The sequence below is a fragment of the Colletotrichum siamense genome, assembly GCF_013390195.1.
Source record: "Colletotrichum siamense strain Cg363 chromosome Unknown KSG_Cg363_contig02, whole genome shotgun sequence".
Lineage (NCBI taxonomy): Eukaryota > Fungi > Ascomycota > Sordariomycetes > Glomerellales > Glomerellaceae > Colletotrichum > Colletotrichum siamense.
In genome coordinates, this window is record NW_023501015.1 from 4127288 (window position 1) to 4150301 (window position 23014).

General features: G+C 55.5%; 6 protein-coding genes across 6 annotated transcripts; 4 read left to right on the top strand and 2 right to left on the bottom strand.

Annotated features, from left to right (window-relative positions):
* Positions 1-3272, bottom strand: rfc1 (Replication factor C subunit 1; the record flags this gene model as incomplete). Its single annotated transcript, XM_036634916.1, has 4 exons — positions 1-322; positions 377-2980; positions 3033-3071; positions 3124-3272. The coding sequence occupies 4 exons, from the start codon at positions 3270-3272 to the stop codon at positions 1-3; spliced, it is 3114 nt and encodes a 1037-aa protein (XP_036499909.1).
* A 391-nt stretch (positions 3273-3663) lies between these two features.
* On the top strand, positions 3664-4518 carry CGCS363_v003068 (54S ribosomal protein L16; the record flags this gene model as incomplete). The annotated part of the gene is made up of 3 exons (XM_036634917.1): positions 3664-4098; positions 4151-4292; positions 4343-4518. The coding sequence occupies 3 exons, from the start codon at positions 3664-3666 to the stop codon at positions 4516-4518; spliced, it is 753 nt and encodes a 250-aa protein (XP_036499916.1).
* Positions 4519-4963: 445 nt separating this feature from the next.
* Positions 4964-6119, top strand: CGCS363_v003069 (Replication factor C subunit 5; the record flags this gene model as incomplete). The annotated part of the gene is made up of 3 exons (XM_036634918.1): positions 4964-5050; positions 5100-5722; positions 5771-6119. The coding sequence occupies 3 exons, from the start codon at positions 4964-4966 to the stop codon at positions 6117-6119; spliced, it is 1059 nt and encodes a 352-aa protein (XP_036499915.1).
* A 5106-nt stretch (positions 6120-11225) lies between these two features.
* Positions 11226-13893, top strand: acu-5 (Acetyl-coenzyme A synthetase; the record flags this gene model as incomplete). The annotated part of the gene is made up of 7 exons (XM_036634919.1): positions 11226-11292; positions 11512-11535; positions 11733-11759; positions 11840-13002; positions 13058-13318; positions 13369-13773; positions 13828-13893. The coding sequence occupies 7 exons, from the start codon at positions 11226-11228 to the stop codon at positions 13891-13893; spliced, it is 2013 nt and encodes a 670-aa protein (XP_036498982.1).
* A 5000-nt stretch (positions 13894-18893) lies between these two features.
* Positions 18894-21363, top strand: ADM-B (Disintegrin and metalloproteinase domain-containing protein B; the record flags this gene model as incomplete). Its single annotated transcript, XM_036634920.1, has 2 exons — positions 18894-18960; positions 19031-21363. 2 exons carry the CDS (start codon positions 18894-18896, stop codon positions 21361-21363), a joined length of 2400 nt encoding a protein of 799 aa, XP_036498983.1.
* Positions 21364-21768: 405 nt separating this feature from the next.
* CGCS363_v003072 (uncharacterized protein) lies at positions 21769-22622 on the bottom strand (the record flags this gene model as incomplete). The annotated part of the gene is made up of 3 exons (XM_036634921.1): positions 21769-21774; positions 22048-22191; positions 22284-22622. The coding sequence occupies 3 exons, from the start codon at positions 22620-22622 to the stop codon at positions 21769-21771; spliced, it is 489 nt and encodes a 162-aa protein (XP_036498980.1).
* Positions 22623-23014: the final 392 nt, after the last annotated feature.

A 23014-nucleotide genomic window follows, 5' to 3' on the forward strand; every position in this document is an offset into this window, starting at 1 on the left:
TTATTTCTTGCCCTTGCCCTTTGCTGCTGTAGTCTTGGCCTTGGGACGTCCTCTCTTAGGCTTGGCATCCGCATCATCATCTTCGTCCTCCTCTGCTTTGGCCTTCTTGGTGGCTCTCTTAGCCTTGGGCTTGGGCTGCTTGATGTATTTATCTCCCTTCAGATCAAGCTCATCCTCTTCAGCAGGCTCAGCAGGTTCAGCAACAGCGGCATCATCCTCTTCCTCGATGGCCTCCTCCAGGTCTGGGGCCACTTTGGCAGCCTTGGGAGCCATCACGTTGCTAGACTTCATGAATGGAATGGGATGCGACATGGCGTTATATCTGTGATAAGTTAGAACATTTGTATGTCAGGGGGTTTATTGGAGAATTTCTTACGTTCGAGTGAATGCGGCCTTCGTCTTTGACTCGATGTCGGCACGACCCTCGGCTTGGGGTCCAACGCCTAATTCTTGAATGGCGTCAAAATCGTCCCGCGTCAAGTAGTAGCTGTCCATCAGCTCGATAATCTCATCCACGCAGTCCTTGCCCTCGACAGACAAGCGACGGATGAGCTGGTCCCACAGTACCGGCAAGTATTGCTGGCGAACCTCATGGGCATCGCCTGAGGATCTGAGTCGCATATGAGAGTGAATCTCACGGATGTAACGGCTCAGCTTGCCGGTCTTGCTGTTATTGCCGAGCCAAGAAGTGAAGTTGGAGCCCATGAGCTGGCCTGAGACGTAGCTTGCGGGACGAACAGTGCTGAAAACTGCGTGGGTAGGCATGAGACTCCATTGTTGTTGCGGTCCATGAATCATACGATCGACCAAGTCACCATCACTGATGCTCTCAGCAGCCTGGTCCACGAGTTCGAGGTATTTGAGGTTCTCCTCTCTCTTGTTGTAGCCCTTGTGGTTCAGCGCCATGGGCTTGCTCCTGAGGTAATTCTCCTGGATCATGAGATAACTGAACTCATGGTCGTTGAAATAGAGCTCAATCTTCTCGTTGAGGGTGGTCTTGCTGGCGGGAGCGAACAATCCACCCGCAAGCATCTTCTGGCAAATATCCCATGGCTTGAGAATGACGTGCTTCTCCCAAGCCTTCGTCATCGCCTTGCCTTGATCGTAGTTCATGTTTGCTTGGTCGAGCTTGGCTGTCGATATCATGTTGATAATCTGTCGAATATCCTTGTTGCTGCCTTCAATCAGGGCGTCTACCACCGGCACGGGCAGTTTCAACCCTTCACGATGGCAGATAGTCATGATACGAGACCGAACTTGCTCCACCGTTGGGCGTCTGAACGGGATATCCATGGTGACAAAGTCGAAGGGCTTCATCTTCGGCAGCTTGCGCTCGTTGCAGATGAGAATGAGAGGCACTTCGGTCTTCTTGCAGAACTTCGCGAGAGCTCCAACACCCCCTCGATCACCGGCAGACATTCCGTCAACCTCATCCATGATCAACACGATGTTCTTCTTGACCCCATCGACCTTCTTGCCGTCCCCGGCAAAGTAACCAAGGAGCGAAGTATTGTTCATGATTTCACTCACGCCGTTCTCGACAAGCTTCTTGCTGCGCGTGTCACTGGCGTTGCTCTCAATTACGTCGAAACCCTCAAGTTTTGCAGCCAGGTGGGCAGCAGTCGTCTTGCCAATACCAGGGGGGCCGGAGATGATGATGGCACGGGTGCCGCCCATGCCGTCTGCACCACGCTTCTGGAAGTCGTATTTCCTTGACTTTTGCCAATTTCTGAGCCAGGCTTGGATTTTCTCGACCTGGGACTTGTTGCCACAGATGTGGTTGAGTTGGCTTGGCGCGTACTTGGAAGTCCAGAGCTGCACTGGGGCAGCCGCCGGAGCTGTCGCGGTGGTTGTGCCACGAGCTGCAGCTGCCTGTTTCGCAGCCTTCTCAGCTGCGGCCTTCCTAGCCTTCTCTTCTCGTTCCATTTCCAGAGCCTGCTTCTTGATGTTTTCCTCTTCCTGCTTCTTCTTCTCGCGTGCCTTCTCAGCGCCTTTACCACTGCCACCGTAGGCTGGGAGACGTCGAATAAGCTCGAACAGACCCTCCTCATTAATCGTCTTGATGCCGAGATCCTTGATCTTCCTCAATTTGCTCGGGCCTGCGTCGTCTCCTAGCACAACGTAACTCGTCTTGCTGCTTGGTGATCCTGTAACTTTGCCGCCGTACTTCTTGACCAGAGCCTGTCCTTCGTCGCGGCCGATCGTTTGCAGCACTCCAGTGAAGACAAAAGTCAAGCCTGAAAGACACTCATCTTCACCCTCGGGAAGCTCTGCAGCTCCAGCATTCGGGGGTGCAGCACTGCTGTTGCCACCTCCAGCAGCTGACTTACGCCAGTCAAACTTCGCGTTGGGGTCTTGTGGGGGAGGTGTGGGAGGGCGGACCGTAGGAATGTCGTCCAGAATTGACTGATAGGTGGCGTCCTCGGGAACATCGGCTTTCTTGGCTCTAGGAGCACGAGGCTTCGCGGGCGCCTTCTTCTTTTGCGGAGGTTGCTCTTCCTCAGAGTCCTCAGATTCCTCCTCGGGGGTCTTGCGCCTCTTCGTGCCAGCTGCTGCCTTGGTGGGAGCCGCAGCCGCAGCACTCCGAGAGGCCACGCGCTTGGGCTTCGGTAGCACCTCCTCGTCACTATCGTCCTCCGCGTAGTCGTCGTTCTTTCGCTTGTTCCGTCCCTTGATATCCGCCGCGAAGATATCGCCATCATCGTCGTTGTCGCCCTCGTCAACATAGGCATCGGCGTCGTCGTCCGAGTCGTACTTCTTGAAAGCCGTAGTCGTACGCTTCTTTGAAGTTGTTGTTCCGTTTTTGGCAGGCTCTTCGGTTGGTCTGGCTGCGACCTTCTTGTTGCGCGGGCTTGTACGGATCTCCACCTCGGTCTTCACCTTTGTTGTTCGGTCTGTCTTCGGCGAGGGCGCTGGTTTCGAGGTCTTTGATGAGAAGTAATCGCTAGCGGTTGTCTCTGTTCCTTTCACAGCCTCGCTCCTGAAAGATCGGTTAGCCAGAGTGGGCAGAACAGCGTTCATGATTATCGTACTTGATCTTCTTCCTGTCGGCGGCCTTGGCTGCAGGCTTTCTGTTGTACATTTAGTAAAATGATGATTCAAAACAGACTTCGCATGTCTTACGGTGCCGGAGCAGGTGCTTCCTCATCGTCGCTGTCTTCCACCACCTTTCTGCCCCTTCGACTCTTGGGTGGCTCCTCGACCTTCTTCGGTGCGGGCTTGGGGGGTGCACCACCCTTTGGCCCAAAGAAGGACCGGATGTCAGCAGGCATTGTGAATTGGTGTTGCAGCAACCTGGAAACCTGTTATGTTTTGACTGCAATCGGGGTGTGATCGAAGTTTAAAGTGGCTCGTTGTGATGCTGTTGCCTAAGGGAGGTGGGATGTTGGTCAACGGCCGATGCCAATTGCTTCGTTCGTGCCTGGCGTCCGAGGAGCGTGCTCGTAATGGATTTCCTACGCGAAAGTGACGCGAGGTCCGTGACCCCCGGTCGCTCTTTCCATTAAAGCACTAGAGTGGGATGTGGCTGAAGTAGGAGCTCCAAGCCTCAGGAAAAAACGAGCGCCCAAATTCTCAGGCCACCTCAGCCACACTTCGTGCTGCAAAGCTGGGGATTTTTTTGGAGATAGTATCGTCAACCTCATCAATCGGCAAGTCGCAAACATGAGACCCAACGCTCCCTCGGCGCTTCTCAGCGCCTTCCAAGGCCTCAGGATCTCTGCGGCGCCATCAGTCAACCCCTTTGGCGCTGCCATCCGACCCCAATTGACCAAGTCACTGGTCGCATCACAAATCCTCCGCGAGGCCCGCCCGTTCTCGTCGACAACTGCTAGGCAAGGCAACTGGCTCGAACCCTCGATCGACCGAACGAAGAAGATGATGAAGGGACGGCCTCGTGTGGCAACCGGAGGATCGACCAAGGGCACGACTGTCATCTGGGGCGATTATGGCCTTCGCATGAAGGACCACCACCGAAGAATCAGCGCGAAGCAATTAAAGAACGCCGAGGACACCATCAAGATGAGATTGCGTGGTCAGAAGTACCGTCTGTACAAGAGGATATGCTGTAACGTCGGAGTCTACGTCTCCGGTAACGAGGTAAGGGATGACAGAGCACATGGCACGTACCGATGCTAATGCGTGATGCTAGATGCGTATGGGTAAGGGTAAGGGCTCGTTCGATCACTGGGCTGCGCGTGTGGCAGTAAACCAGATTGTTTTTGAAATCAAGGGAATGCTTCACGAGGCTGTTGCGAAGGATGCGTTCCGCCTGGCCGGCAACAAGCTGCCTGGTAAGTACACATCGCCCATAGGAAGATCACCAGGACTAAGTCAAGATCAGGTCAATGGGAGTTTGTTCACAAGGGAGAGGCTCCTGTGGTAGGAATTACCAAACTTGATGGTGTTACCTTGGAAGAGTTGAAGAGGCCGAGAAAGCAAATTGCGCCAGCGGACTTGATTGCAGAGGCGCCCACCAAACCTACGAGTGCTCCTTCTGCCGGCTCGCCTTCTGCTTAAGATCAAGCATAAGCGAAGCCTGTATCATATACCCATCTTCTCTGAAACTTAAGAGCAAGTCAGGATAGGGGTGGTTGTACTATAAGCCTTTCGTGTGCAATGACTGCCAAGGCACTGAAGCTACAGAAACATGAAATGAAATATGCCTCGATCCAAAATAAGCGTAGAACAGGCTCGAACAAGCGTTGAAAGTTGAATTGGAGAGGCGCCTTAAGTCCAGGTGCAATAAGTGATATGGAGCCGCACAGTAGAGGGGGCATCGTTGTGGCACATGCAGCTGCGGGAGCACGGGCCTTATCCACCAGCCACACTTGAACATTTCCCACTTAACGCGACTTTGGCTCTCAACGCGTCTTCCATCCCAGTCGATCGCCAAAAAGTCCACGACTGAACAGGCCAAAGTCCAACAACACAAAACCAGCGACAAAATATCCAAACAACCACAATGGCGCTCATCGTCGACAAACACAGACCTCGGTCACTGGATGCCCTGACATACCACCAGGAACTGTCAGATAGGCTTGGCTCGCTGGTAGGTCTTCAACTTCGAGCTGTCATAGGCAGCAACTCACAAAATGCAGGCGCAAAGCGGTGATTTCCCCCACCTTCTTGTATACGGTCCTTCGGGCGCGGGCAAGAAGACGCGCATCGTCGCCACGCTGAAGGAGCTGTATGGACCTGGCGTAGAGAAGATCAAAATCGACGCACGAGTGTTCCAGACGTCGAGCAACCGCAAGCTCGAATTCAACATCGTCGCCTCCAACTACCATCTCGAAATCACACCTTCCGACGTCGGAAACTATGACAGAGTCGTGGTCCAGGACCTTCTGAAAGAGGTGGCGCAGACACAACAGGTCGACCAGTCGGCAAAGCAGAGATTCAAGGTTGTGGTGATCAACGAGGCGGACCACCTGACAAGAGATGCGCAGGCGGCTCTGCGTCGGACGATGGAGAAGTACTCTCCCAACTTGCGATTGATCCTCCTTGCCAACTCGACGGCCAATATCATCGCCCCTATTCGATCGAGAACGCTGCTGGTCAGAGTTGCTGCCCCCAGTCACGAGGAGATCTGCGAAGTCCTGGCAGTATCGGCAAAGAAGGAGAATTGGCCTATGGTCAAGGGCTTGCACATGAGGATAGCACAGGAGAGTGGCAGAAATCTGAGACGAGCTCTTCTTATGTACGAGGCAGTTCACGCCCAGAAGTACGTCATCTCGTCATCTCGGGATGCACCAAAGCTGACCCATCACAGCGAGAAAGTTACGGACAGCACACCAATCCCGCCCCCAGATTGGGAGGCGCTCATCAGCCAGATTGCGAGGGAAATTGTCGAAGAGCACACCCCGGCACGGATCCTCCAGGTGCGGGCGAAGCTGTACGACCTCCTGACGCATTGCATACCGCCAACGACTATTCTCAAGACCCTCACCTTCAAGCTTATCCCTCTGATTGACGATGCGCTCAAGGCCGAAGTGATCAAGTGGTCAGCGTTCTACGAGCACAGAATCAGGATGGGCACCAAGGTCATCTTCCACTTGGAGGCCTTTGTGGCGAAGTTCATGAGAATCATGGAAATGTACTTGATGAGCATGGATCTGTAAGCAGGGAGATGTTTAAAGGGGGGCGTTCAGGATTTATTGGGTGGCATGTGCTGGAAGCAGCATTAATGTATGTGGAAAGAGACAAAATACACTATATCGCTTCGGGGATAAATACCTGCCAACAAAACCGTTTTCACAGCTTTGTTCTAACTACGACATGGCGCTTCTTCTTCCGCTGGCGTTTCCTCAAATGACACCTTATGACCGCCAATTTGGCAACATTTACCAAGAGCTGGGATAGGTGCCAGAGAATCTCTAAGAGCAACAAATCACATTGCCCAAGAGCTTCTCTCACAATATGCTAAACGTGGATGTCCAATCAGGAGGTACGGTCCTGCAATTGTCTTCTGCTGCTGGAGCGTATTGCGCACACTATGCCATTGGATATGATGCCAGGAACAGACGGCGAAACAGTAGAAGACTCTTTCTATTCAGCACACAGCTTGGTTCTTCCAGGTTAGCAGTCGACAACAGCTCGGTCCGTTTCGACGATCAGAAGTTGGATACTGCCGAACTTATCAACGGACAAAACCTCTGGCTCTTGAACAGAGGCTCATTTACCCTAAAGTTTGCGAAAAGTAGTCACGCAGCATCGGTCATTGATAGGGAATCTGAGGGTTCGCAAAGCAAAGTAATCAATCAAGAGCAATTGGATCAAAAGCTGTTCGGTTAAAGGCGTTTTGATCAGGGTCAAATCATCGCATGCTGGTGGTCCAGACCCTTGACGATGCAGGTCGACTCGAGTCTCGCAGTTGCCTATTCGAGACAGGCGAATATGCGTGCGGATGTATGCCTCACCCTGCAGGATGCAGTGCTAACAAACGATTGCATGGCCACGACGCGGCGGGTAAGACGGCTGCCTTCCCATACTCAACACTCTGTCATCTCAAGAGCCTCCCAACAAATTGGGATTCCCACATGTCGGCGGAGACACTGGCGACAGACCGTACGATGTTCGGAATCGACGGTGGTTTTCCCAAATGACCTATTCGAGACAAATGCCGATTCTCCAAGAGAGTCCCGGTATCCGTACACCAAGCAGCTGGGCCCCAGAATTCTCTGTGATTTCTCCGTATTGGGAGAAAATGTTTCTTCGTCCGAGCTACCCACAGAAAACCAGCGGGACTGGGGCCAAGCAATTCAGATGCGGCGACGGGCGAGGATGGCCAACCACCCCGCGGATGTGTCGTCGGTTGTGCCAAGTCCAACTTCCATTCGTCCATCCTATGAGATGGCGGCATGTGGACTGACCCGGATGGCAGGGGAGGCTAAGGGAGCAGTCAAGACTGACACAGGGACAAGGAGGTGGAGGGCAAGGGACCCGGCCTTCTGGAATGGCAGCCTAAAACAGCGCAGCGCAGCGCATCAGAGGCACGGGCAGCAGCGGCCCCCCAGGATCCCAGGTGTGCCAGGTCATGTTCTCCAATACCCCTCGTGGGCGGGAGTCTGGGGGAAAATGCGGGAAGTCCGGGGGGCACGGGGTACTGCGGTAAGTACAGCGGTACAGGAGCAAGGATGGAAGGTTTGGTTGTTGGAAGCGGGCAGCGTGGAGGAAGAGAGAGGAGCTGCTGGTTAGCCGCGGGCTTCCTATCGAATCGGCTGCGAGGGCCCGGCGCTACGTATTGGCACAAGTTTTGGAATGCGTTGGTCCATCTTGTTCGACCACGTCTTCAAGTAAGAAAATGACGGGCGTGAGACGGCGCATCTTCGTCTGAAGGGAGTGGCTTCCTGTCGCTGCAAGCCTCTCAAGGTACATGGCGGGAAGGAACAAGACGATAGGTAGCCACCTGCTTCGGGCTGCATCATTACCCGAGGTGAGATGAATCCGCTGCTGAGAAACAACCACCGCCTTCCTTCTGGACGAGGGGCGGGCGGAACTTCCGTTCGACCCCTCCAACCACACCGCACACATACATGGAGGCGCACTGCTCCCGAGAGTCTTTCTCCGCATTGCGCATGGCCAAGGTCGGGATGGCCCCTCCAGTGTCTTGTGGTTACACACCACCTTCAGACACCACAATCCCACGACAACAGCCTGTGGATGATCAAGCAGACGTCTCATCTTGAATGTCAGCGGCCGTGATAGCGGCCTTGCCTAATTCGATACATCTACAGACTCTCTATCGCCAAGTGGGTACGACTACTGTGCTGCGACTCAATATAGGTTATTCGGTGGACCATGGCCGACGTCGGAGGCACTGCTGGCCGCAAAACTGGTTGGATACCGCAGACGCACATCGCATATCAGCACTCAGTCATCACAGTGGGTTCGGGGACACTTTTCTCTTCCGCACCATCGACAAGCGCAAGGCTCGAACCCACAATCTGCAGGGAGTAACGCGTTTGCAAATTGCGATTGCAGATGTGGGTGTCGACCCCAGAATCTGCGAGACTTGTTGAATCCCGACCCAACACCAGACCCCGAAGCAGCCATGATTTTCAGCGGGGATTCTGGCCGACTTTCTGCGCGTCGTTTCTTCTTCTCGGCGGCTGCTCGCAAAGTCGGATCTGTCAACGGGTAGAATTCGACGTTGGGTCGGCTGAGCAACTGGCATTGCAGGCGAGATATCGACATGACCAGAGATGTGGGAAGCCAAGACGGAGCCCGCAATCATATCGATGTCATTGTTGGAGTCAATCCAATCACGGGGGCTGTCGCGGACGGCAGTCGTTGGTAGCGCGTCGCGATCAGCAAGCATCCGCCTGCGCTGGCGCAAAACTCACTGGCCAGCAGCCGCACGCCGGCTTCAAGAGCGGCGCCATTCGGTCAGCCCAGAAACTTTTGGAGGCGCACCAACTCGATGCTGCTGGGGGAGAGTGCGGGGAACTCTCTGGGCGTATGAGGGGCAAACTGAGCTTGACGACACGCACCGACAGCACTGTGCTTCAATTCGCAACGTAGACGAAGCTCAGCGGTTCTACGGTGACAAATTCGACCTCTTGGTCGTCTTCAGTCTAGAGCAGCACGACATGGTCCCGGAGGCACACATCTGGTGACAGGCGCCACTTATCCTTTTGAAGATGATGTGTCACTGGCGTCTTCTCGGTGATTTTGGTTCTTACACGAGAGACATGCCAGGCCACACCGAGAGGAAAGAATGAACGAGCAAGGAGCAAACCACATGAGTGGAACGTCGTCACGAACCATTCAGCTCCACCTCGAATGCTGCTCCCCATTTGCCCATGATCGGCCATTTGCTGGCAAAATGCTCATAGGGCGACAAGGAGAAATATTAAGATGTGAAATTTGGGCGGTCCCCTTGGGCCAGATACAGCAGGCCAGCACCAGTCGCCCATCGGCCATGCCTCGCAGCAAGGTGATTGACATGCGATACCCCCGTTTAAGGACAGACGCCCGGACGCCAATGGTGTGAGAACGCATGTACCGCCGCTTCTACACCTCCATAAAAAAACCGATGGGTGTGCTCTTGGTCTTCGTCACCGTCACCCCAAGAACAGGCAACGATCGATCACGAGAAGGGCGCCGGTCGGCTGTGTTTTTTCTCGGCCGGTCGGCGGGACAGCACCAGCCAAGGTCACTACAGGAATCATTGCTTTCAGACGAGGGTTGACTTGCCTGGACTAGCCAAGCACTCTGGGCCCAACAAGACGGCTCCCTGACGCCGCTCGACACGGGTTCGCGGAGGTCCTGTTATTATCACTCATGTATGGATGACTGTTTCTGAAATGCCCCGCCCCCAGGTCAGGACCAACCGGCCGGCCCAGGAGCACCCAGGCGCGGACGGCAGGTAAGTAGATACGTCTCACAGGACAAGCAGCTTTCAGACGCTACTGCAGAGTAGTGCTGTTGCGTATCTGCATCGGTCGTGGTAGGCTGGTTTGGATGCGAGGGGTTGCAGGGAAATGGAGGGTTCGCAGGTGGTTCGGGGCAAAGGAAAAACGTCTGGATGCATGACCCCCGGCCAAGCGGTAACGCGCCGCCGCCGTAATACCTACCAGCGAGATGCGAATGGGATTGCGGAGCCGTGGCAAGCCATTCACCAATGGGCGGCCGCGGGAGGGCTGATGGAGGTCCCCTTTCCGCGTGCCTTGTCCCTTTTCTCCATCGACTCTAGCATCATCGGGCCGTACTGTACCGTGGTCCCATACCGAGAATGGGGCTCCCTGCCAGGCTGGGCCTCTGCGTGATTTCACTCCAAAATTGGGAGCTGGAAATAGATTCCTGGTACCGTAAGTAAGGTGGCCAGAGAATGACCAAGTCGAGTGACGGTGAGTGAGGCGTCTTTTGTGTAAAGTCACCTTCTCCGTCACCTTAGGCAGTGAATGAAGAAGGCGTTGCCATGGAATAATGGATGGAGATGGGTATCCGTTCTGATGGAGAGAGGGTCCGTAGACAAGTAAGCGATCTCGGTCTTTGTCTTCCAGGGCCATTCCTAGGCTGGGTAAGGTAGCCTGGTGTTGGGCCGTCTGGCCTGTCTCCAATGGAGCAAGCAGCTCAACCGGTGCACCGTACCGAGCGCAGTGTCTCCGGCTCGAGCTGGAGTCCACCTTCCAGCTAAGTCGGCGGCGTTCAGGACAAGTCCCCATTCGCCCATTAAAAGCAATCCCGTCCCCCGTCCAATTCGCAGCCGGCCACCAAAGGAGTCGATCTTCTTAATTACTACGTCTCCCTCTTCTTCCCATCCTCACTTTCTCCCTCTTCTTGCCTCTTCACTTTCTCCTACATCCATCACCAGCCCTCCCTCCTCCAGCTTCTTCTACAGTGACAGCTTCAGCATCCACTTTGCCTGAAGTTGCCCCATTGGAATCGCGAACTTGCTGCTGCCGCTACCCGCTCTGCAGTAAACCCGGACCGCCATCAGCCCAGGAACCACGCGACCCGAAACCTCGCTATCGAGAAGCAAGGCCCGTCGTGTGTGGAGAGTTGCGCCAGTTGCCATACTGCCAGCCTCGCTTGTCACCGTAGCTGCACCGAAAGCGCCCGCTTGTCTCCCGACGACGTCGAAAAGACAGACCACGTCGAACGATTCGCTGTCTTAGCAGCTCCAGCGTCTCTCGACCTCCCTCACCACCACCAAACCACAAGCTGCAATCCTGCACAAAGTACCCCGCATCCTTCATAAACGCACACACAACCCCGCCACCATGGCCGCATCAACAGAGCAACAAAAGGCCCCTGTGGTTGCTGAGGCCCACCTTGTTGACACCTTCCGTAAGCCCGAACATTCCCCAATTTCCTTCTTCTGCGTCCGGCAGCGGCAGTAGTAGCAGCACCAGTAGAGAGCGCGGTAGCGACAGCAACACCACACCACCATCACCGCAACGTACATTGGCTTGTACACTCGACGCAAAGCTCTGCCTGCCTGTGTCTCGCGCGCAGTCGTTCCTTTTCTTCCGTTGGGAACAACCATGGCTAACTGCTTCCCAACAGATCCTCCCCAGAAGATGCTTGACAGTAAGTGCGCCGCCGTGTTGCAGACCCAAACCCACCCGTAATCCCGTCCCATGGCCTGTTGGCGGCCAAAAGTCGCGTGAGGGGCACTGGAGACTGTGCGCAAGGGGAGGGGCAAAAGAGAGGGGCTTTCAGCGCTCTGGAAGCTCTTGCACTCGTCTGATTGGACATTTTGCTGACTTACCTGTGCCTTCCCGCAGAGCACCCCAGCCAGCCCCACTTGAGCAGTAAGTCATTCCCCTCTTTACCCCAAATCCATGTCTCTTCATTGGCTGACCGGAGCTCCCTCTGCCCCTCTTTCGCACAGGTCTCGAAGATTACCAGAAGTTGTACAAGGAATCCATCACCGACCCCAAGGCCTTCTGGGGCACCAAGGCTCGCGAGCTCCTGACCTGGTTCAGCGACTTCCAGACGGTCTATTCCGGCTCTCTCGAGGGAGGTGACAGCGCCTGGTTCGTTGAGGGCCAGCTCAACGCTTCTTACAACTGTGTCGACCGCCACGCCTTCGCCGATCCCGACCGCGTCGCCATCATCTACGAGGCCGACGAGCCCGGCGATGGCCGCAATGTCACCTACGGCGAGCTCCTCAGAGAGGTCTCGAGGACCGCCTGGGTCCTGAAGCAGATGGGTGTGCGCAAGGGCGACACCGTTGCCATCTACCTGCCCATGATTCCCGAGGCCCTGATTGCCCTCCTCGCTTGCGTCCGTATCGGCGCTGTCCACTCCGTCGTCTTTGCCGGTTTCTCTGCCGACTCCCTCCGCGATCGTGTCATTGACGGCAACTCCAAGGTCGTCATCACCACCGACGAGGGCAAGCGTGGCGGCAAGTTGATTGGCACCAAGAAGATCGTCGACGATGCTCTCAAGCAGTGCCCTGATGTCTCCCACGTCCTTGTCTACAAGCGTACCGGCGCCGATGTGCCCATGACCAAGGGCCGTGATTGGTGGTGGCACGAGGAGGTCGAGAAGTGGCCTGCCTACTTCCCTCCCGAGCGCATGAACTCTGAGGACCCCCTCTTCCTCCTCTACACTTCCGGTTCTACCGGCAAGCCTAAGGGTGTTTTGCACACCACCGGCGGGTACCTCGTCGGCGCCGCCGCAACCGGCAAGTACGTCTTCGACATCCACGAGGGTGACCGCTACTTCTGTGGTGGTGATGTTGGATGGATTACCGGCCACACCTACGTCGTCTACGCGCCTCTGCTGCTTGGTGTTACCACCGTCGTCTTCGAGGGCACTCCTGCCTACCCCAACTTCTCAAGGTATTGGGACATTATCGCCGAGCACCGCATCACCCAGTTCTATGTCGCTCCTACCGCTCTGCGTCTACTGAAGCGCGCCGGTGACCAACATGTCAAGGGTGACATGAAGCACCTTCGTGTCTTGGGCTCCGTCGGCGAGCCCATTGCGGCCGAGGTTTGGAAGTGGTACTTTGAGGTCGTTGGCAAGGAGGAGGCTCACATTGTCGACGTAAGTGAAAATACGTCTCGGTATACGTTATACACCAAACTGACCTTCCTCGCAGACATACTGGCAGACCGAGACTGGATCCAACGTCATCACTCCTCTGGCTGGCGTCACACCCACCAAGCCTGGTAGCGCATCTCTGCCATTCTTTGGCATCGAGCCTGCCATTATCGACCCTGTTTCCGGCGAGGAGATCCACGGCAACGACGTGGAGGGTGTCCTTGCCTTCAAGCAGGCCTGGCCTTCGATGGCCCGCACCGTCTGGGGTGCTCACAGGCGCTACATGGACACCTACCTCAACGTCTACAAGGGTTACTACGTGAGTATCACCGCCTCTACGCCGCAAACTTACACTGACATTGAATCAAGTTCACCGGAGACGGTGCCGGCCGTGACCACGAGGGCTTCTACTGGATCCGCGGACGTGTCGACGATGTTGTCAACGTCTCGGGTCACCGTTTGTCGACTGCCGAGATCGAGGCCGCGCTCATTGAGCACCACTCAATTGCCGAAGCCGCCGTCGTTGGTGTTGCCGACGAGCTCACCGGCCAGGCTGTCAACGCCTTCGTCGCCCTCAAGGACGGCAACGAGGCCACGGATGCGCTCCGCAAGGAGTTCATCATGCAGGTGCGCAAGAGCATCGGTCCCTTCGCGGCTCCCAAGGCCGTGCACATTGTGCCCGACCTGCCCAAGACCCGTTCCGGTAAGATCATGCGCAGAATCCTGCGCAAGATTCTGGCTGGCGAGGAGGACCAGCTTGGTGACGTGACGACGGTATGTCTCCCTCCATTCTCAGTGACGCACACCAGAAGACTAACGTTGAGACAGCTGTCCGACCCGTCAATCGTCGACAAGATCATCACCATTGTCCACGAGGAGAAGAGAAAGAAGTAAAACCATCGTAGCGAAGGGATGAAGAGGGGGGAAGAGGAAGACATTCGATACCACGAGGAGAGGAGGATACAAAGAGGAAAGACCTCCCTCCTTAGCCCATGATGGATAATTGGGGTTCTTTTGCCATAAGCGACATGTTCAGAGTTCTTGAGCTACTTTTACAAATCAAAAAAACGTTGAAAACTTATCTCTTCTGTTCCACCAGCGGGGCGATAGCGAATTATTATTCACTGAACACGACTTTGATAGGGCCGATTGATACATGATATCGGGAACATGACACAGCTGCGCCTCGTCTCCCAACCCACGCGATGTTGAAGGGTCTCGGACATACCGGGCTGGTCATCGTTGTTGGCCCCCCGGCCGATCGGCGGAATCAAATGGGGTCCCGGGCCCCCGCGAAGGCAAAATCGCACCCGGACGTATGCAACTTGCTGACACTCGGACCCACGCAAGGCACTGCCTCCGCGCCGGGACTACCATCACCTCGGCGCCGCTAGTCGACTGTCCCGCCTTTTCGTCCTTGTGTGTACGTTCTGATGCCAAGGACCGGTAGCTGCGCTAGGGCGTGCGTGGTGAGTGCGAAGGGCACGGCCTCCGGTCATGACATCGCGCTGCGGGTCTTTTGGATACGGCTTGCGTGTTGCGAGAGTTGGTTTGTTTGAAGTTTGACAATGGCAGAAGCATGTGGTTCTATCTTGTACACGAGGCTCAGTCGACAGGTAGTTTGGAGAGGTCGCCTCTGAGGGATGGGCGTATTCGTCATCAAAAGAAGGGGAAGACGCAGTCTCCAGCAGGTGTATGAGGCCTATGACTTCGTTAACCTACCTGCTTGCCTTAGTTTCACAGAATTCCGATTGGGATCGATCGCCGAGCACCCTGTGGCATAGTCTTTCCTTCCATCTGGCTCAGCAGTATCGCGAAACCAGCTGTGGTATCTTTGACGCTTCGATATCGAGGAATGCCAGGTTCTCAACAACATCGTCATCTGGGCAGTGCTACGTGACGACGGTTTTTCATGAATTATCGTCACTGAGGTGGCAGCCGGTTTGCAATCAGGGTATCAGCGGAAGCGGCCGAATGAGCTACATTACTCACTCGGGGCTGTCTAATCCATCACGATCGTATTGCCGGCACATCGTCGTGATGCTTGTTGCATCCGTGGCTGTGCCAACGACGACGACAAATCAAGAAAGATGCCGGGAGACGACACACAAACGACAGTGGACCAGTCGGACGAGTAGAGTTGCATGCTGTGGTGACATGAACCCAAGACTGGCAGTATTGGATCAAATATCACAACCGAGATCAGAGCCGAGATCAAGAAAATTTACGAACCCGCGCGGCCAGACCCATCAACGGCCTCAGCTGCGCATGGGTTTCTTTCTGCAACCGTGCCCATCCGGCATGCGGTTTCCACGCAAGGTCGTCGAACAGGAAGCAGCCGCCGATTCAGGACCTGCATGAGTTGAGTATGCCAACTTGCCAACGACTCCCCTCATCCAACGCCCTCGCCGATCAACAAACAACTCTTCAACCAACCACAGGTCTTCCGATAACGAGGTGTACCCCTCTAACAATTCCTTTACGACAGTGAAGTTGGTTGGCCACTCAGCGCCCCCTCATAGTCGTTTCTCGTTGGCCTTCCTACGGCACAGCCTCAGCGAGCTGCATGACCTGCACAAAATGTTGTGCCACCGCAGCTTAGAAAGCAAGAAGCAGGTCGTCGTCATCTCGCTCTGGGTGTGTGGGCATCTCCTTGGGGGCTAGCTTCAACATAGGAGACTTGGCATGTCATCAAGACTTCTTATGTCCGAGGCATGGCAAAAGAGAGAAGCCGCTTTCCCTTTCTTCTGGCAATCTGCTGTTGCGGTGAGGTCAGGAGGAATGCGGCTCATTGCCCGACCGATTGGCAGCCACTCACAACGGCGGCTGGGCGGCTGCAGTCTGTGCGAGCCAAGATGGCGAAGCGAATCGGTGATGCTGGCGTCGGTGTTGGTACCTTCATCTCTGTGTGAGCTGCTTTGAACTTCGTTACACGCGGTAATCTCAGCCTCAAACATCAGCCCCTGTGAGGCTGGTGTGATGTAGCACAATGTCCAAGATGTGAATCCGTGTTGTGTTAGTCTGTTTGAAGGATTGGCCTGAATTCGGCTGTCATCGTCGCATGCATAGTCCCCAAGCAACCGAAGTCAAGGCGACGTTGATCGACTAGACCAGAGGCTGCGTCGGAGCTTTCGGATGGTGAATCCACGTTTCTCGTTTGCACTTGCCCGCCCTGTACGTCGTTCAGATGATGACAGCCATACTAATGGAACAGTGAACATCTCAACCAAGTTTAAGCCAAGTAAGCTTGGCAATAAGGATTCGGCAGTGCCGTTCCGCCGGAAGCAATTTGGCAGCCGATGCGGGGATCGATGGGGACCAGCACGTTCCCGGAGGCCTCTAGATAGCTGCAATCTCGGCCAATCGTCAGTGTTCGTTCATTATCCAGCGTGCCTCTCATGCGTGAACAAAGCCACCGAGGGATGGGCCGTACGCGCAATGCAAAAGCAGGATATCTTGTTCGATAGCCCACACTTGCATGGCGAAATGTGCCGGCGTCGGATGTGGCACTTGTCTTAAACCCGAAAAGAGGGCTGTGAAAGCGGGGGAAAGAAGTCTTTTTTGCTTTTCTTCTTTCCGCTGACTCCAGAATCCAGACCGTCTGATGTATCGCGTCGAACCGGTCGCACAAAAACTTGATTATTGGTTCGGTCGGTGCCGGCACTTTGAGTTTGTTTGTGACCCCTGTCCCGCGGGCACGGGAGTCTGTTGTTAACTCAGTTTTTGAGAACCGGGGCCCTTGGATCTAGGGGTTCTCCAACAGTTGCAATCTCTTGTGCATCAGTATTTCGACAGATGTTTCAGAGGGAGGCGACGTTGCTTCCAGCCAATGGCGTTTTGTTTGGTGATAATCAGAGACATGATGGACAATCGATAACGAACTGGCACTAGGAGCCAAGACATTGACACTGGGTAAAAGAATCGGTGACATCAAAGCCGAGTTGGGACTAGCGGTCGCTCCCAGTGTGCTCGTCAGAGACTTCTGGCCAAGCCTGCTAAGCCCCGAGGCCAGGCTGGGTGGCAGAGGGGAGACGTAAGCTCATAAGCTTACCTTGAGACTCACAAGACCGTCCACTCCGACACGGCGGGGGCTAGTGTCATGGGCGTCTGCGACGTGAAGACCAACAACAAGGCAAGTGATGTTTGGCGTGGCATTGGCAGTCGAAGGTCCACCGAAAAGGTACAGAGTAGAGAACGTTGGCCTAAGCCCGGCTTGGTGGAAGCGTTCGATTTGATACTTAAGCATCAAGGTGCGTAGTCCTCGCGTCGAGCTGTGATGGTTGGCATCGAGCAGGTCAAAAGATCTCATCTTTCTTGCCCATTTCATCTCACAACACGTTGCTCCCTAGTCACTGCATTCAATTTGTCGTGACCGTTCCAACGAAACCCCGAGCTGAGCGAATAATCATTGGCTCGAAGCGCCAATAGCGACTCAAACAGCGTGCCATTGGCTCTGAAACGCGAGGGACGGAGAGGCGTTGTCCTGACAGTGCAGAGGTCGCAAGTCGGCCAAGGGTGGTGAAGGTACGTATCCGACGATATCAAAGCCGCTAAGAATAGACGGTCGGGATCTGTTAGTAGCTGACATGCGTATCCCGCACTGCAGCATTTCCCCTTTGCTCTGGGGGCTGTCATCCCATCAATCCCTCCCACATCCCCTCCCCAATTATCGGCTCGGTTGCCCTTCTGGGTGCTGCTTTGGAGGTCGACTGTAACGGCCTTCACCCGTGTGGTTCAGCTCAGACGGGGACGGTATCAGATTCTGGGAGAGAGATCTTGGCCAGTCGCCAGGATTCCCTCGTCGAAGATTGGTGAGGTGAGTTCGAACGAGTTTATTTCTTGCATCTGCATATTGTTCTGCAGCTGTTGTGGTCTTGAGACGAACCGCCATGGCTGTGGATGGCGAACGTCAGGCCATAATACTGCAATAATGGCGGTGTTGCGTCGTGGTCGGACCCGTGAGGCTTGCGGCTTTGGCGGCGGCGGGCGGTGACGGCGACACCTCTCTGAGAGACTGAGAGACGGCAGTTGCCTTCGCAGTCTCTCCTGGGCAAAGTTAGAGCATCGTGAGCCGACGGCGGCGTGAGCGCGAGTGTTCTCGCGTGCGTGTGTGCCACGAGTGCGAGCAGCGGTAGCGTCAGTCCGGGTGCTTGGGGGATCGACCGGGTCGAAAAATTAAAACTGGAAAGCATTATGTTCGTGTCAATGTACCAGCTAACAGCAGCAGTGAAACAGGGAGAAGGCAGGCTTCCTCTGCCCGGGTCGCCTTAGGTAAGGTCCCTGAGTGGGAACCCAGGCGCTAGCGCGGTCCTTGTGTCCCAAGCTCGGAAGGGGTACCTCTGTCTTGGTGCTTGCCACTGCCGTGCTGCGCGGTACACTAAGCCAAGAGTGACCAAGTCGCCCAGCCGCCTCTGGAATCCACCGCACCTGGGCGCTCCAATACAGTTGGTCCACGCCCCCGTACCAAGAGATCGTGTTGCGCAATCCACTGGCCCCGTCCAGCGACACCGACCGACCGACGCCCCCCCGAGAATCCCATAGCCTTCCTTCCTCCTGGTTGCCAGTCTCGCCTGTCTGCTGACTGCTGCTGAGTGAGGTCTGCTGCTGCTCCTCCTTCCGTCTGTCGCCGGCACTAAGGGACCCAACCCAACGTTCCGGACTTCCATTCTTTCTTTCGACACAACCACATACATTCGTTCTCTTTTGTTTTAATCCTTTTCCTCCCCTTTGCTTCCGCCCTTGCCACCAGACACGCGAATACGGGCCCTTCACGACAACTTACCGCGCTCCAGGACGACAACGACGACCGCAGAACCCCTATCTGGAGGCTTACGCAGCGCCATCGCAAGAGGCCTCCCCGAGCCTCACCCCGTTTGCGGGGAACAACCACAAAGATGGTCAGCTTCAAGACCATCGCTGCCGCCTTTGCCGGCCTAGCAGTCATCGCGCAAGAAACATTAGGTATGTTTTTAAACTTAAAAGGTGGTGGTGGTGAGGCAAGTAATGAGAGCGCGCCGCTAACATTCCCCAGCGCACTCAACACAGCGGAACCCGCTGAAGTATGTCACTATCCTCGAAGATGCCGTGCTGCATTCGCCTTCACAACATTGCCATGCTCTCTCACATTTCGACCTCACATTCGCACTTCACGACAAGCAACAGGAGGTCCGTTTAGCGCTGAAGCCTAATCACGACATTTTGGGGGACAACTTCGAAGTGCACTATCTCGGCGCAGACGGCAAGATTCGCAAGACGGAGTCGGTGGACCGCTCAGAACATCGCGTATTCAGGGGCAAGACGTTTATCCGACACGACGGCAACACCGAATGGACGCATGTTGGTTGGGCAAGAATCACCATCCATCGAGACGGCGCCGAGCCCATCTTCGAGGGCGCGTTCCGCATTGACGGCGACCCCCACCACGTGCTGACTGGATCCAACTACCGCCAACGGAAGCACCGCGAAGACCCCGATGCCCCGACCAGCCGGAACCCCGACGACTACATGGTGGTATGGAGGGACTCGGACATTCTTGATTACTACTACGACCGGGAGGATTTGAAGCGGGATGTCTTCGGCCGGACGTCATGCAACTCGGACAGCTTGGGCTTCAACGCCAAGTACGATCCTCTCGACGCACGGGGGCTCGAGCCCTTTCAATCCGTCGCCACGAACTCTCTTTTCGGACGCAACATCTTTGGACGACAGACCGACACTGGCAGCACCGGTAACAACGGTGCAGGCGTCAACTTGGTCTCTACCATTGGACAGACGAGCGGTTGCCCGACGACGCGCAAGATCGCGCTGCTGGGTGTTGCCACCGACTGCACTTACACGGCTGCTTTCAACTCGACCCAGTCTGTTAGATCCAACATCATTCAAGTGATCAACGCGGCGTCCGAGGTGTACGAGAGCACTTTCAATATCTCACTCGGAATCCAGAACCTGACCATCAGTGACGCCAACTGCCCGGGAACAGCCAGTTCCTCCGCGCCTTGGAACGTAGCATGCAGCAACAGCGTCACCATCACCGATCGACTGAGTCTATTCTCCGCATGGCGCGGCAATTCCAAGGACACGAATGCTTTCTGGACCCTGTTGAGTACTTGTGGGACCGACTCTGCCGTCGGCCTCGCATGGTTGGGCCAGGCTTGTGTGAGCGGATCGCAATCTTCGGACAACGAGACTGTCGCTTCCGCGAACGTCGTCATTCAAACACCCAGTGAATGGCAGGTTATTGCTCATGAAGTCGGTCACACATTTGGCGCTGTGCACGACTGCACATCGGACACCTGCAGCAATGGCGATTCCAACTTGAACAGGTGCTGCCCGCTGAGCTCCAGCACTTGCAACGCGGCAGGACAATACATTATGAACCCCTCTACAGCCACCGGTATTAAGGCATTTTCACCTTGCAGTATCGGCAATATTTGCTCTGGTCTTCTCCGCAACCAGGTGAAGTCGACGTGTCTTACAAACAACCGCGACGTCAAGACTATCCTCGAGAGCCAGTGCGGTAACGGTATTGTCGAATCAGGCGAGGACTGCGATTGCGGCGGTGAAAATGGATGTGGCAGCAACAGCTGCTGTAACCCTACGACTTGCAAGTTTACCACCGGCTCGGTCTGCGACCCCTCCAACGAGGACTGCTGCAACGGTCAGTGCCAGTTTGCCAGCAACGGAACTGTTTGCCGAGCGAGCACCGGCTCCTGCGATCCGGAGGAGGTATGCAGCGGCACTTCGTCCTCCTGCCCTACGGACAAGCACAAGGACGACGGAGACTCGTGCGGCAACTCCAGCGACGGCTTGACTTGCGCTTCAGGTCAATGCACCTCCCGCGATCAACAGTGCAAGACGGCCTGGGGTGCCCGGACGAACACCACCTCGGTCACTTCTTGCAGCAACCAGGACTGCTTGATTGCTTGCAATGTCCCGAGTATCGGGTCCGGTTGTGTGACCATGAACCAGAACTTCCTTGACGGAACTACCTGTCAGGGCAACGGCAAGTGCTCCAACGGACAGTGTGTTGGTTCCAATGCTGGTGATGAGATTCTGGACTGGATCAAGAACAACAAGGCCATCTTCATCCCCATAGTATGTGTAGTTGGTCTGCTTGTTCTCGTCGCCCTTTGCAGTTGTGTGTGCGGCGCCTGTCGTAGAAGCCGAAGCCGTACGCGTGCCAGGAGGCTCAAGCCTGTTCAGCCACCGATGGGAGGCTGGAACGGCTACGGAGGGGCTTGGGGTCAATCCAACGTGCCTCCGCCGCCTCCGGTGGCTACTCGTCCCGGTGCTCCTCCGCAATACGCACCATACCCTAGCCAGGACTGGCAAATGCATAGAACGCAGAGCGCCAGATACGCATAATCTCATATTGAAGAGATGACAGGATAGAGGGCCCAAAGAGGTCCGGAAAAAGGAGGACTACAGTTATCCATCATTGCATTATTCGGAGTTGGTGGTGTTTACATTTTCATTTCCCTTTTCGGCTTTCAAAAGTCCCATATTGTTTAGCATGGGCATGCACACGTCACAGCCTAGGCAGTGTAATTGTGTAATTCATGATGGCTACGGTCTTGGATACCTGCGGATACCTAGATAGGGACAGAACATAACTTAGGTCAGCTGGCTGATCCAGTGCGGACACCAGCGACGACATCGTCACATCAATGACTAGACTTTGATCACAATTCCTTGGTAAACTTGCATGATTCGCTTTGAATGACACCTAGTAACGCCGGTAACCAGATCGGTGACCCGTAACTTCATAACTCATGACTTGCGTGAGACCGGGACGGGATGATTCATCCTTGTGCTCAAGCCAGTATCAACAGAGCACATCCCATGCCAACACCCCTACTTATTCTGAAAGAGCTCAAACCGCAGGAGAACTTTCGTAAAGATCTAAACCCAACTCCAGCGCTTAACCCTTCGGGCTTGCTAATAGAACGTGACTGATGACGTTCATGTTCTTGTTGTCGATGGAGACCCAATCGAGCTTTCCCCCGGTACATCTTGAGGACTTCGCCCGCGCAATCAGTGCCGACTAACCCTATCACCTCCAGCGCTCCTACGCCGGGGATCACGCCTTGAGGCCGACGCCTTGCGAGGATCATGCTGTTGCTGTGGCGGCGGCGTGTTGGTATCCAGACCGCACAGGATACGCGTGAAGTGAAGTCTGGTGCCGGGGATGCTCTGCTCTTATGCGTCAGTGGCCGGTGTCTCTCATTCATTCAGCAAGGCCATGTCCCAGGCAAGAGCGGGGGTGTTCCGGGCGGTCAACTTACGTCTCCTCGACTGCACGCGTACATGGCCAGCTTCTCGGGGTCGTCCAGGATCTCAATCGCAAACAGCTTCTGTCTACGGTCCTCGAACGTGTCGCCGTCGTCGCCGCCGCCGAGGCTGCCCACCTTGCCGGGGGCCCGGGGCGGCGACTCCATGCCCAAGTCGCTGGGTGAGTACGGGTCCTTGCCGCGGGCCTGGCGGTCGCGCATCGCGGGTGTGAACTGGGGCTCCATCATCGGGCCGCCCGGGTGCGAAGACGAGGTCGAGGGTTGCTGCTGGGCGCCGGCGGGGTAGAAGCGTTGCTGGTGCTGCTGGTGGGGGCTGTAGTACTGGTTTGACATTTTGGACGATCACTCCTGTGATTCTGTATGTGGTATTGATTTCTGAGGAAGGTATGCCTAGTGAGGTGAGGGTTGAGAAGGAGCGGTGACGGCGGCTGCTGCTTGTTTGCTCTCCCGTCTCTCTCACACACGAAGAGCAGGCAAGGAATGGACAAAGCGAGACGCAGTTACGAAGATATCTGCGAGAAAGGCAAGAGCCGAGTACAATTGAAAGCTCGAGTCTCGCACAATGAATGGTTTCGCACCCGGGAGTGTCAAACGGACGAGGTCGCGGAACAAAGGTATTATCGCTGCACGGATGTCGTTGCTGGTCGGCGGTTTGTCGTCCGCCCGCTTATGAGCTTGTGACGCGCGCGCTGGGGGGGCTAGCTGCTGCGGCGCGGCGCGGGAAT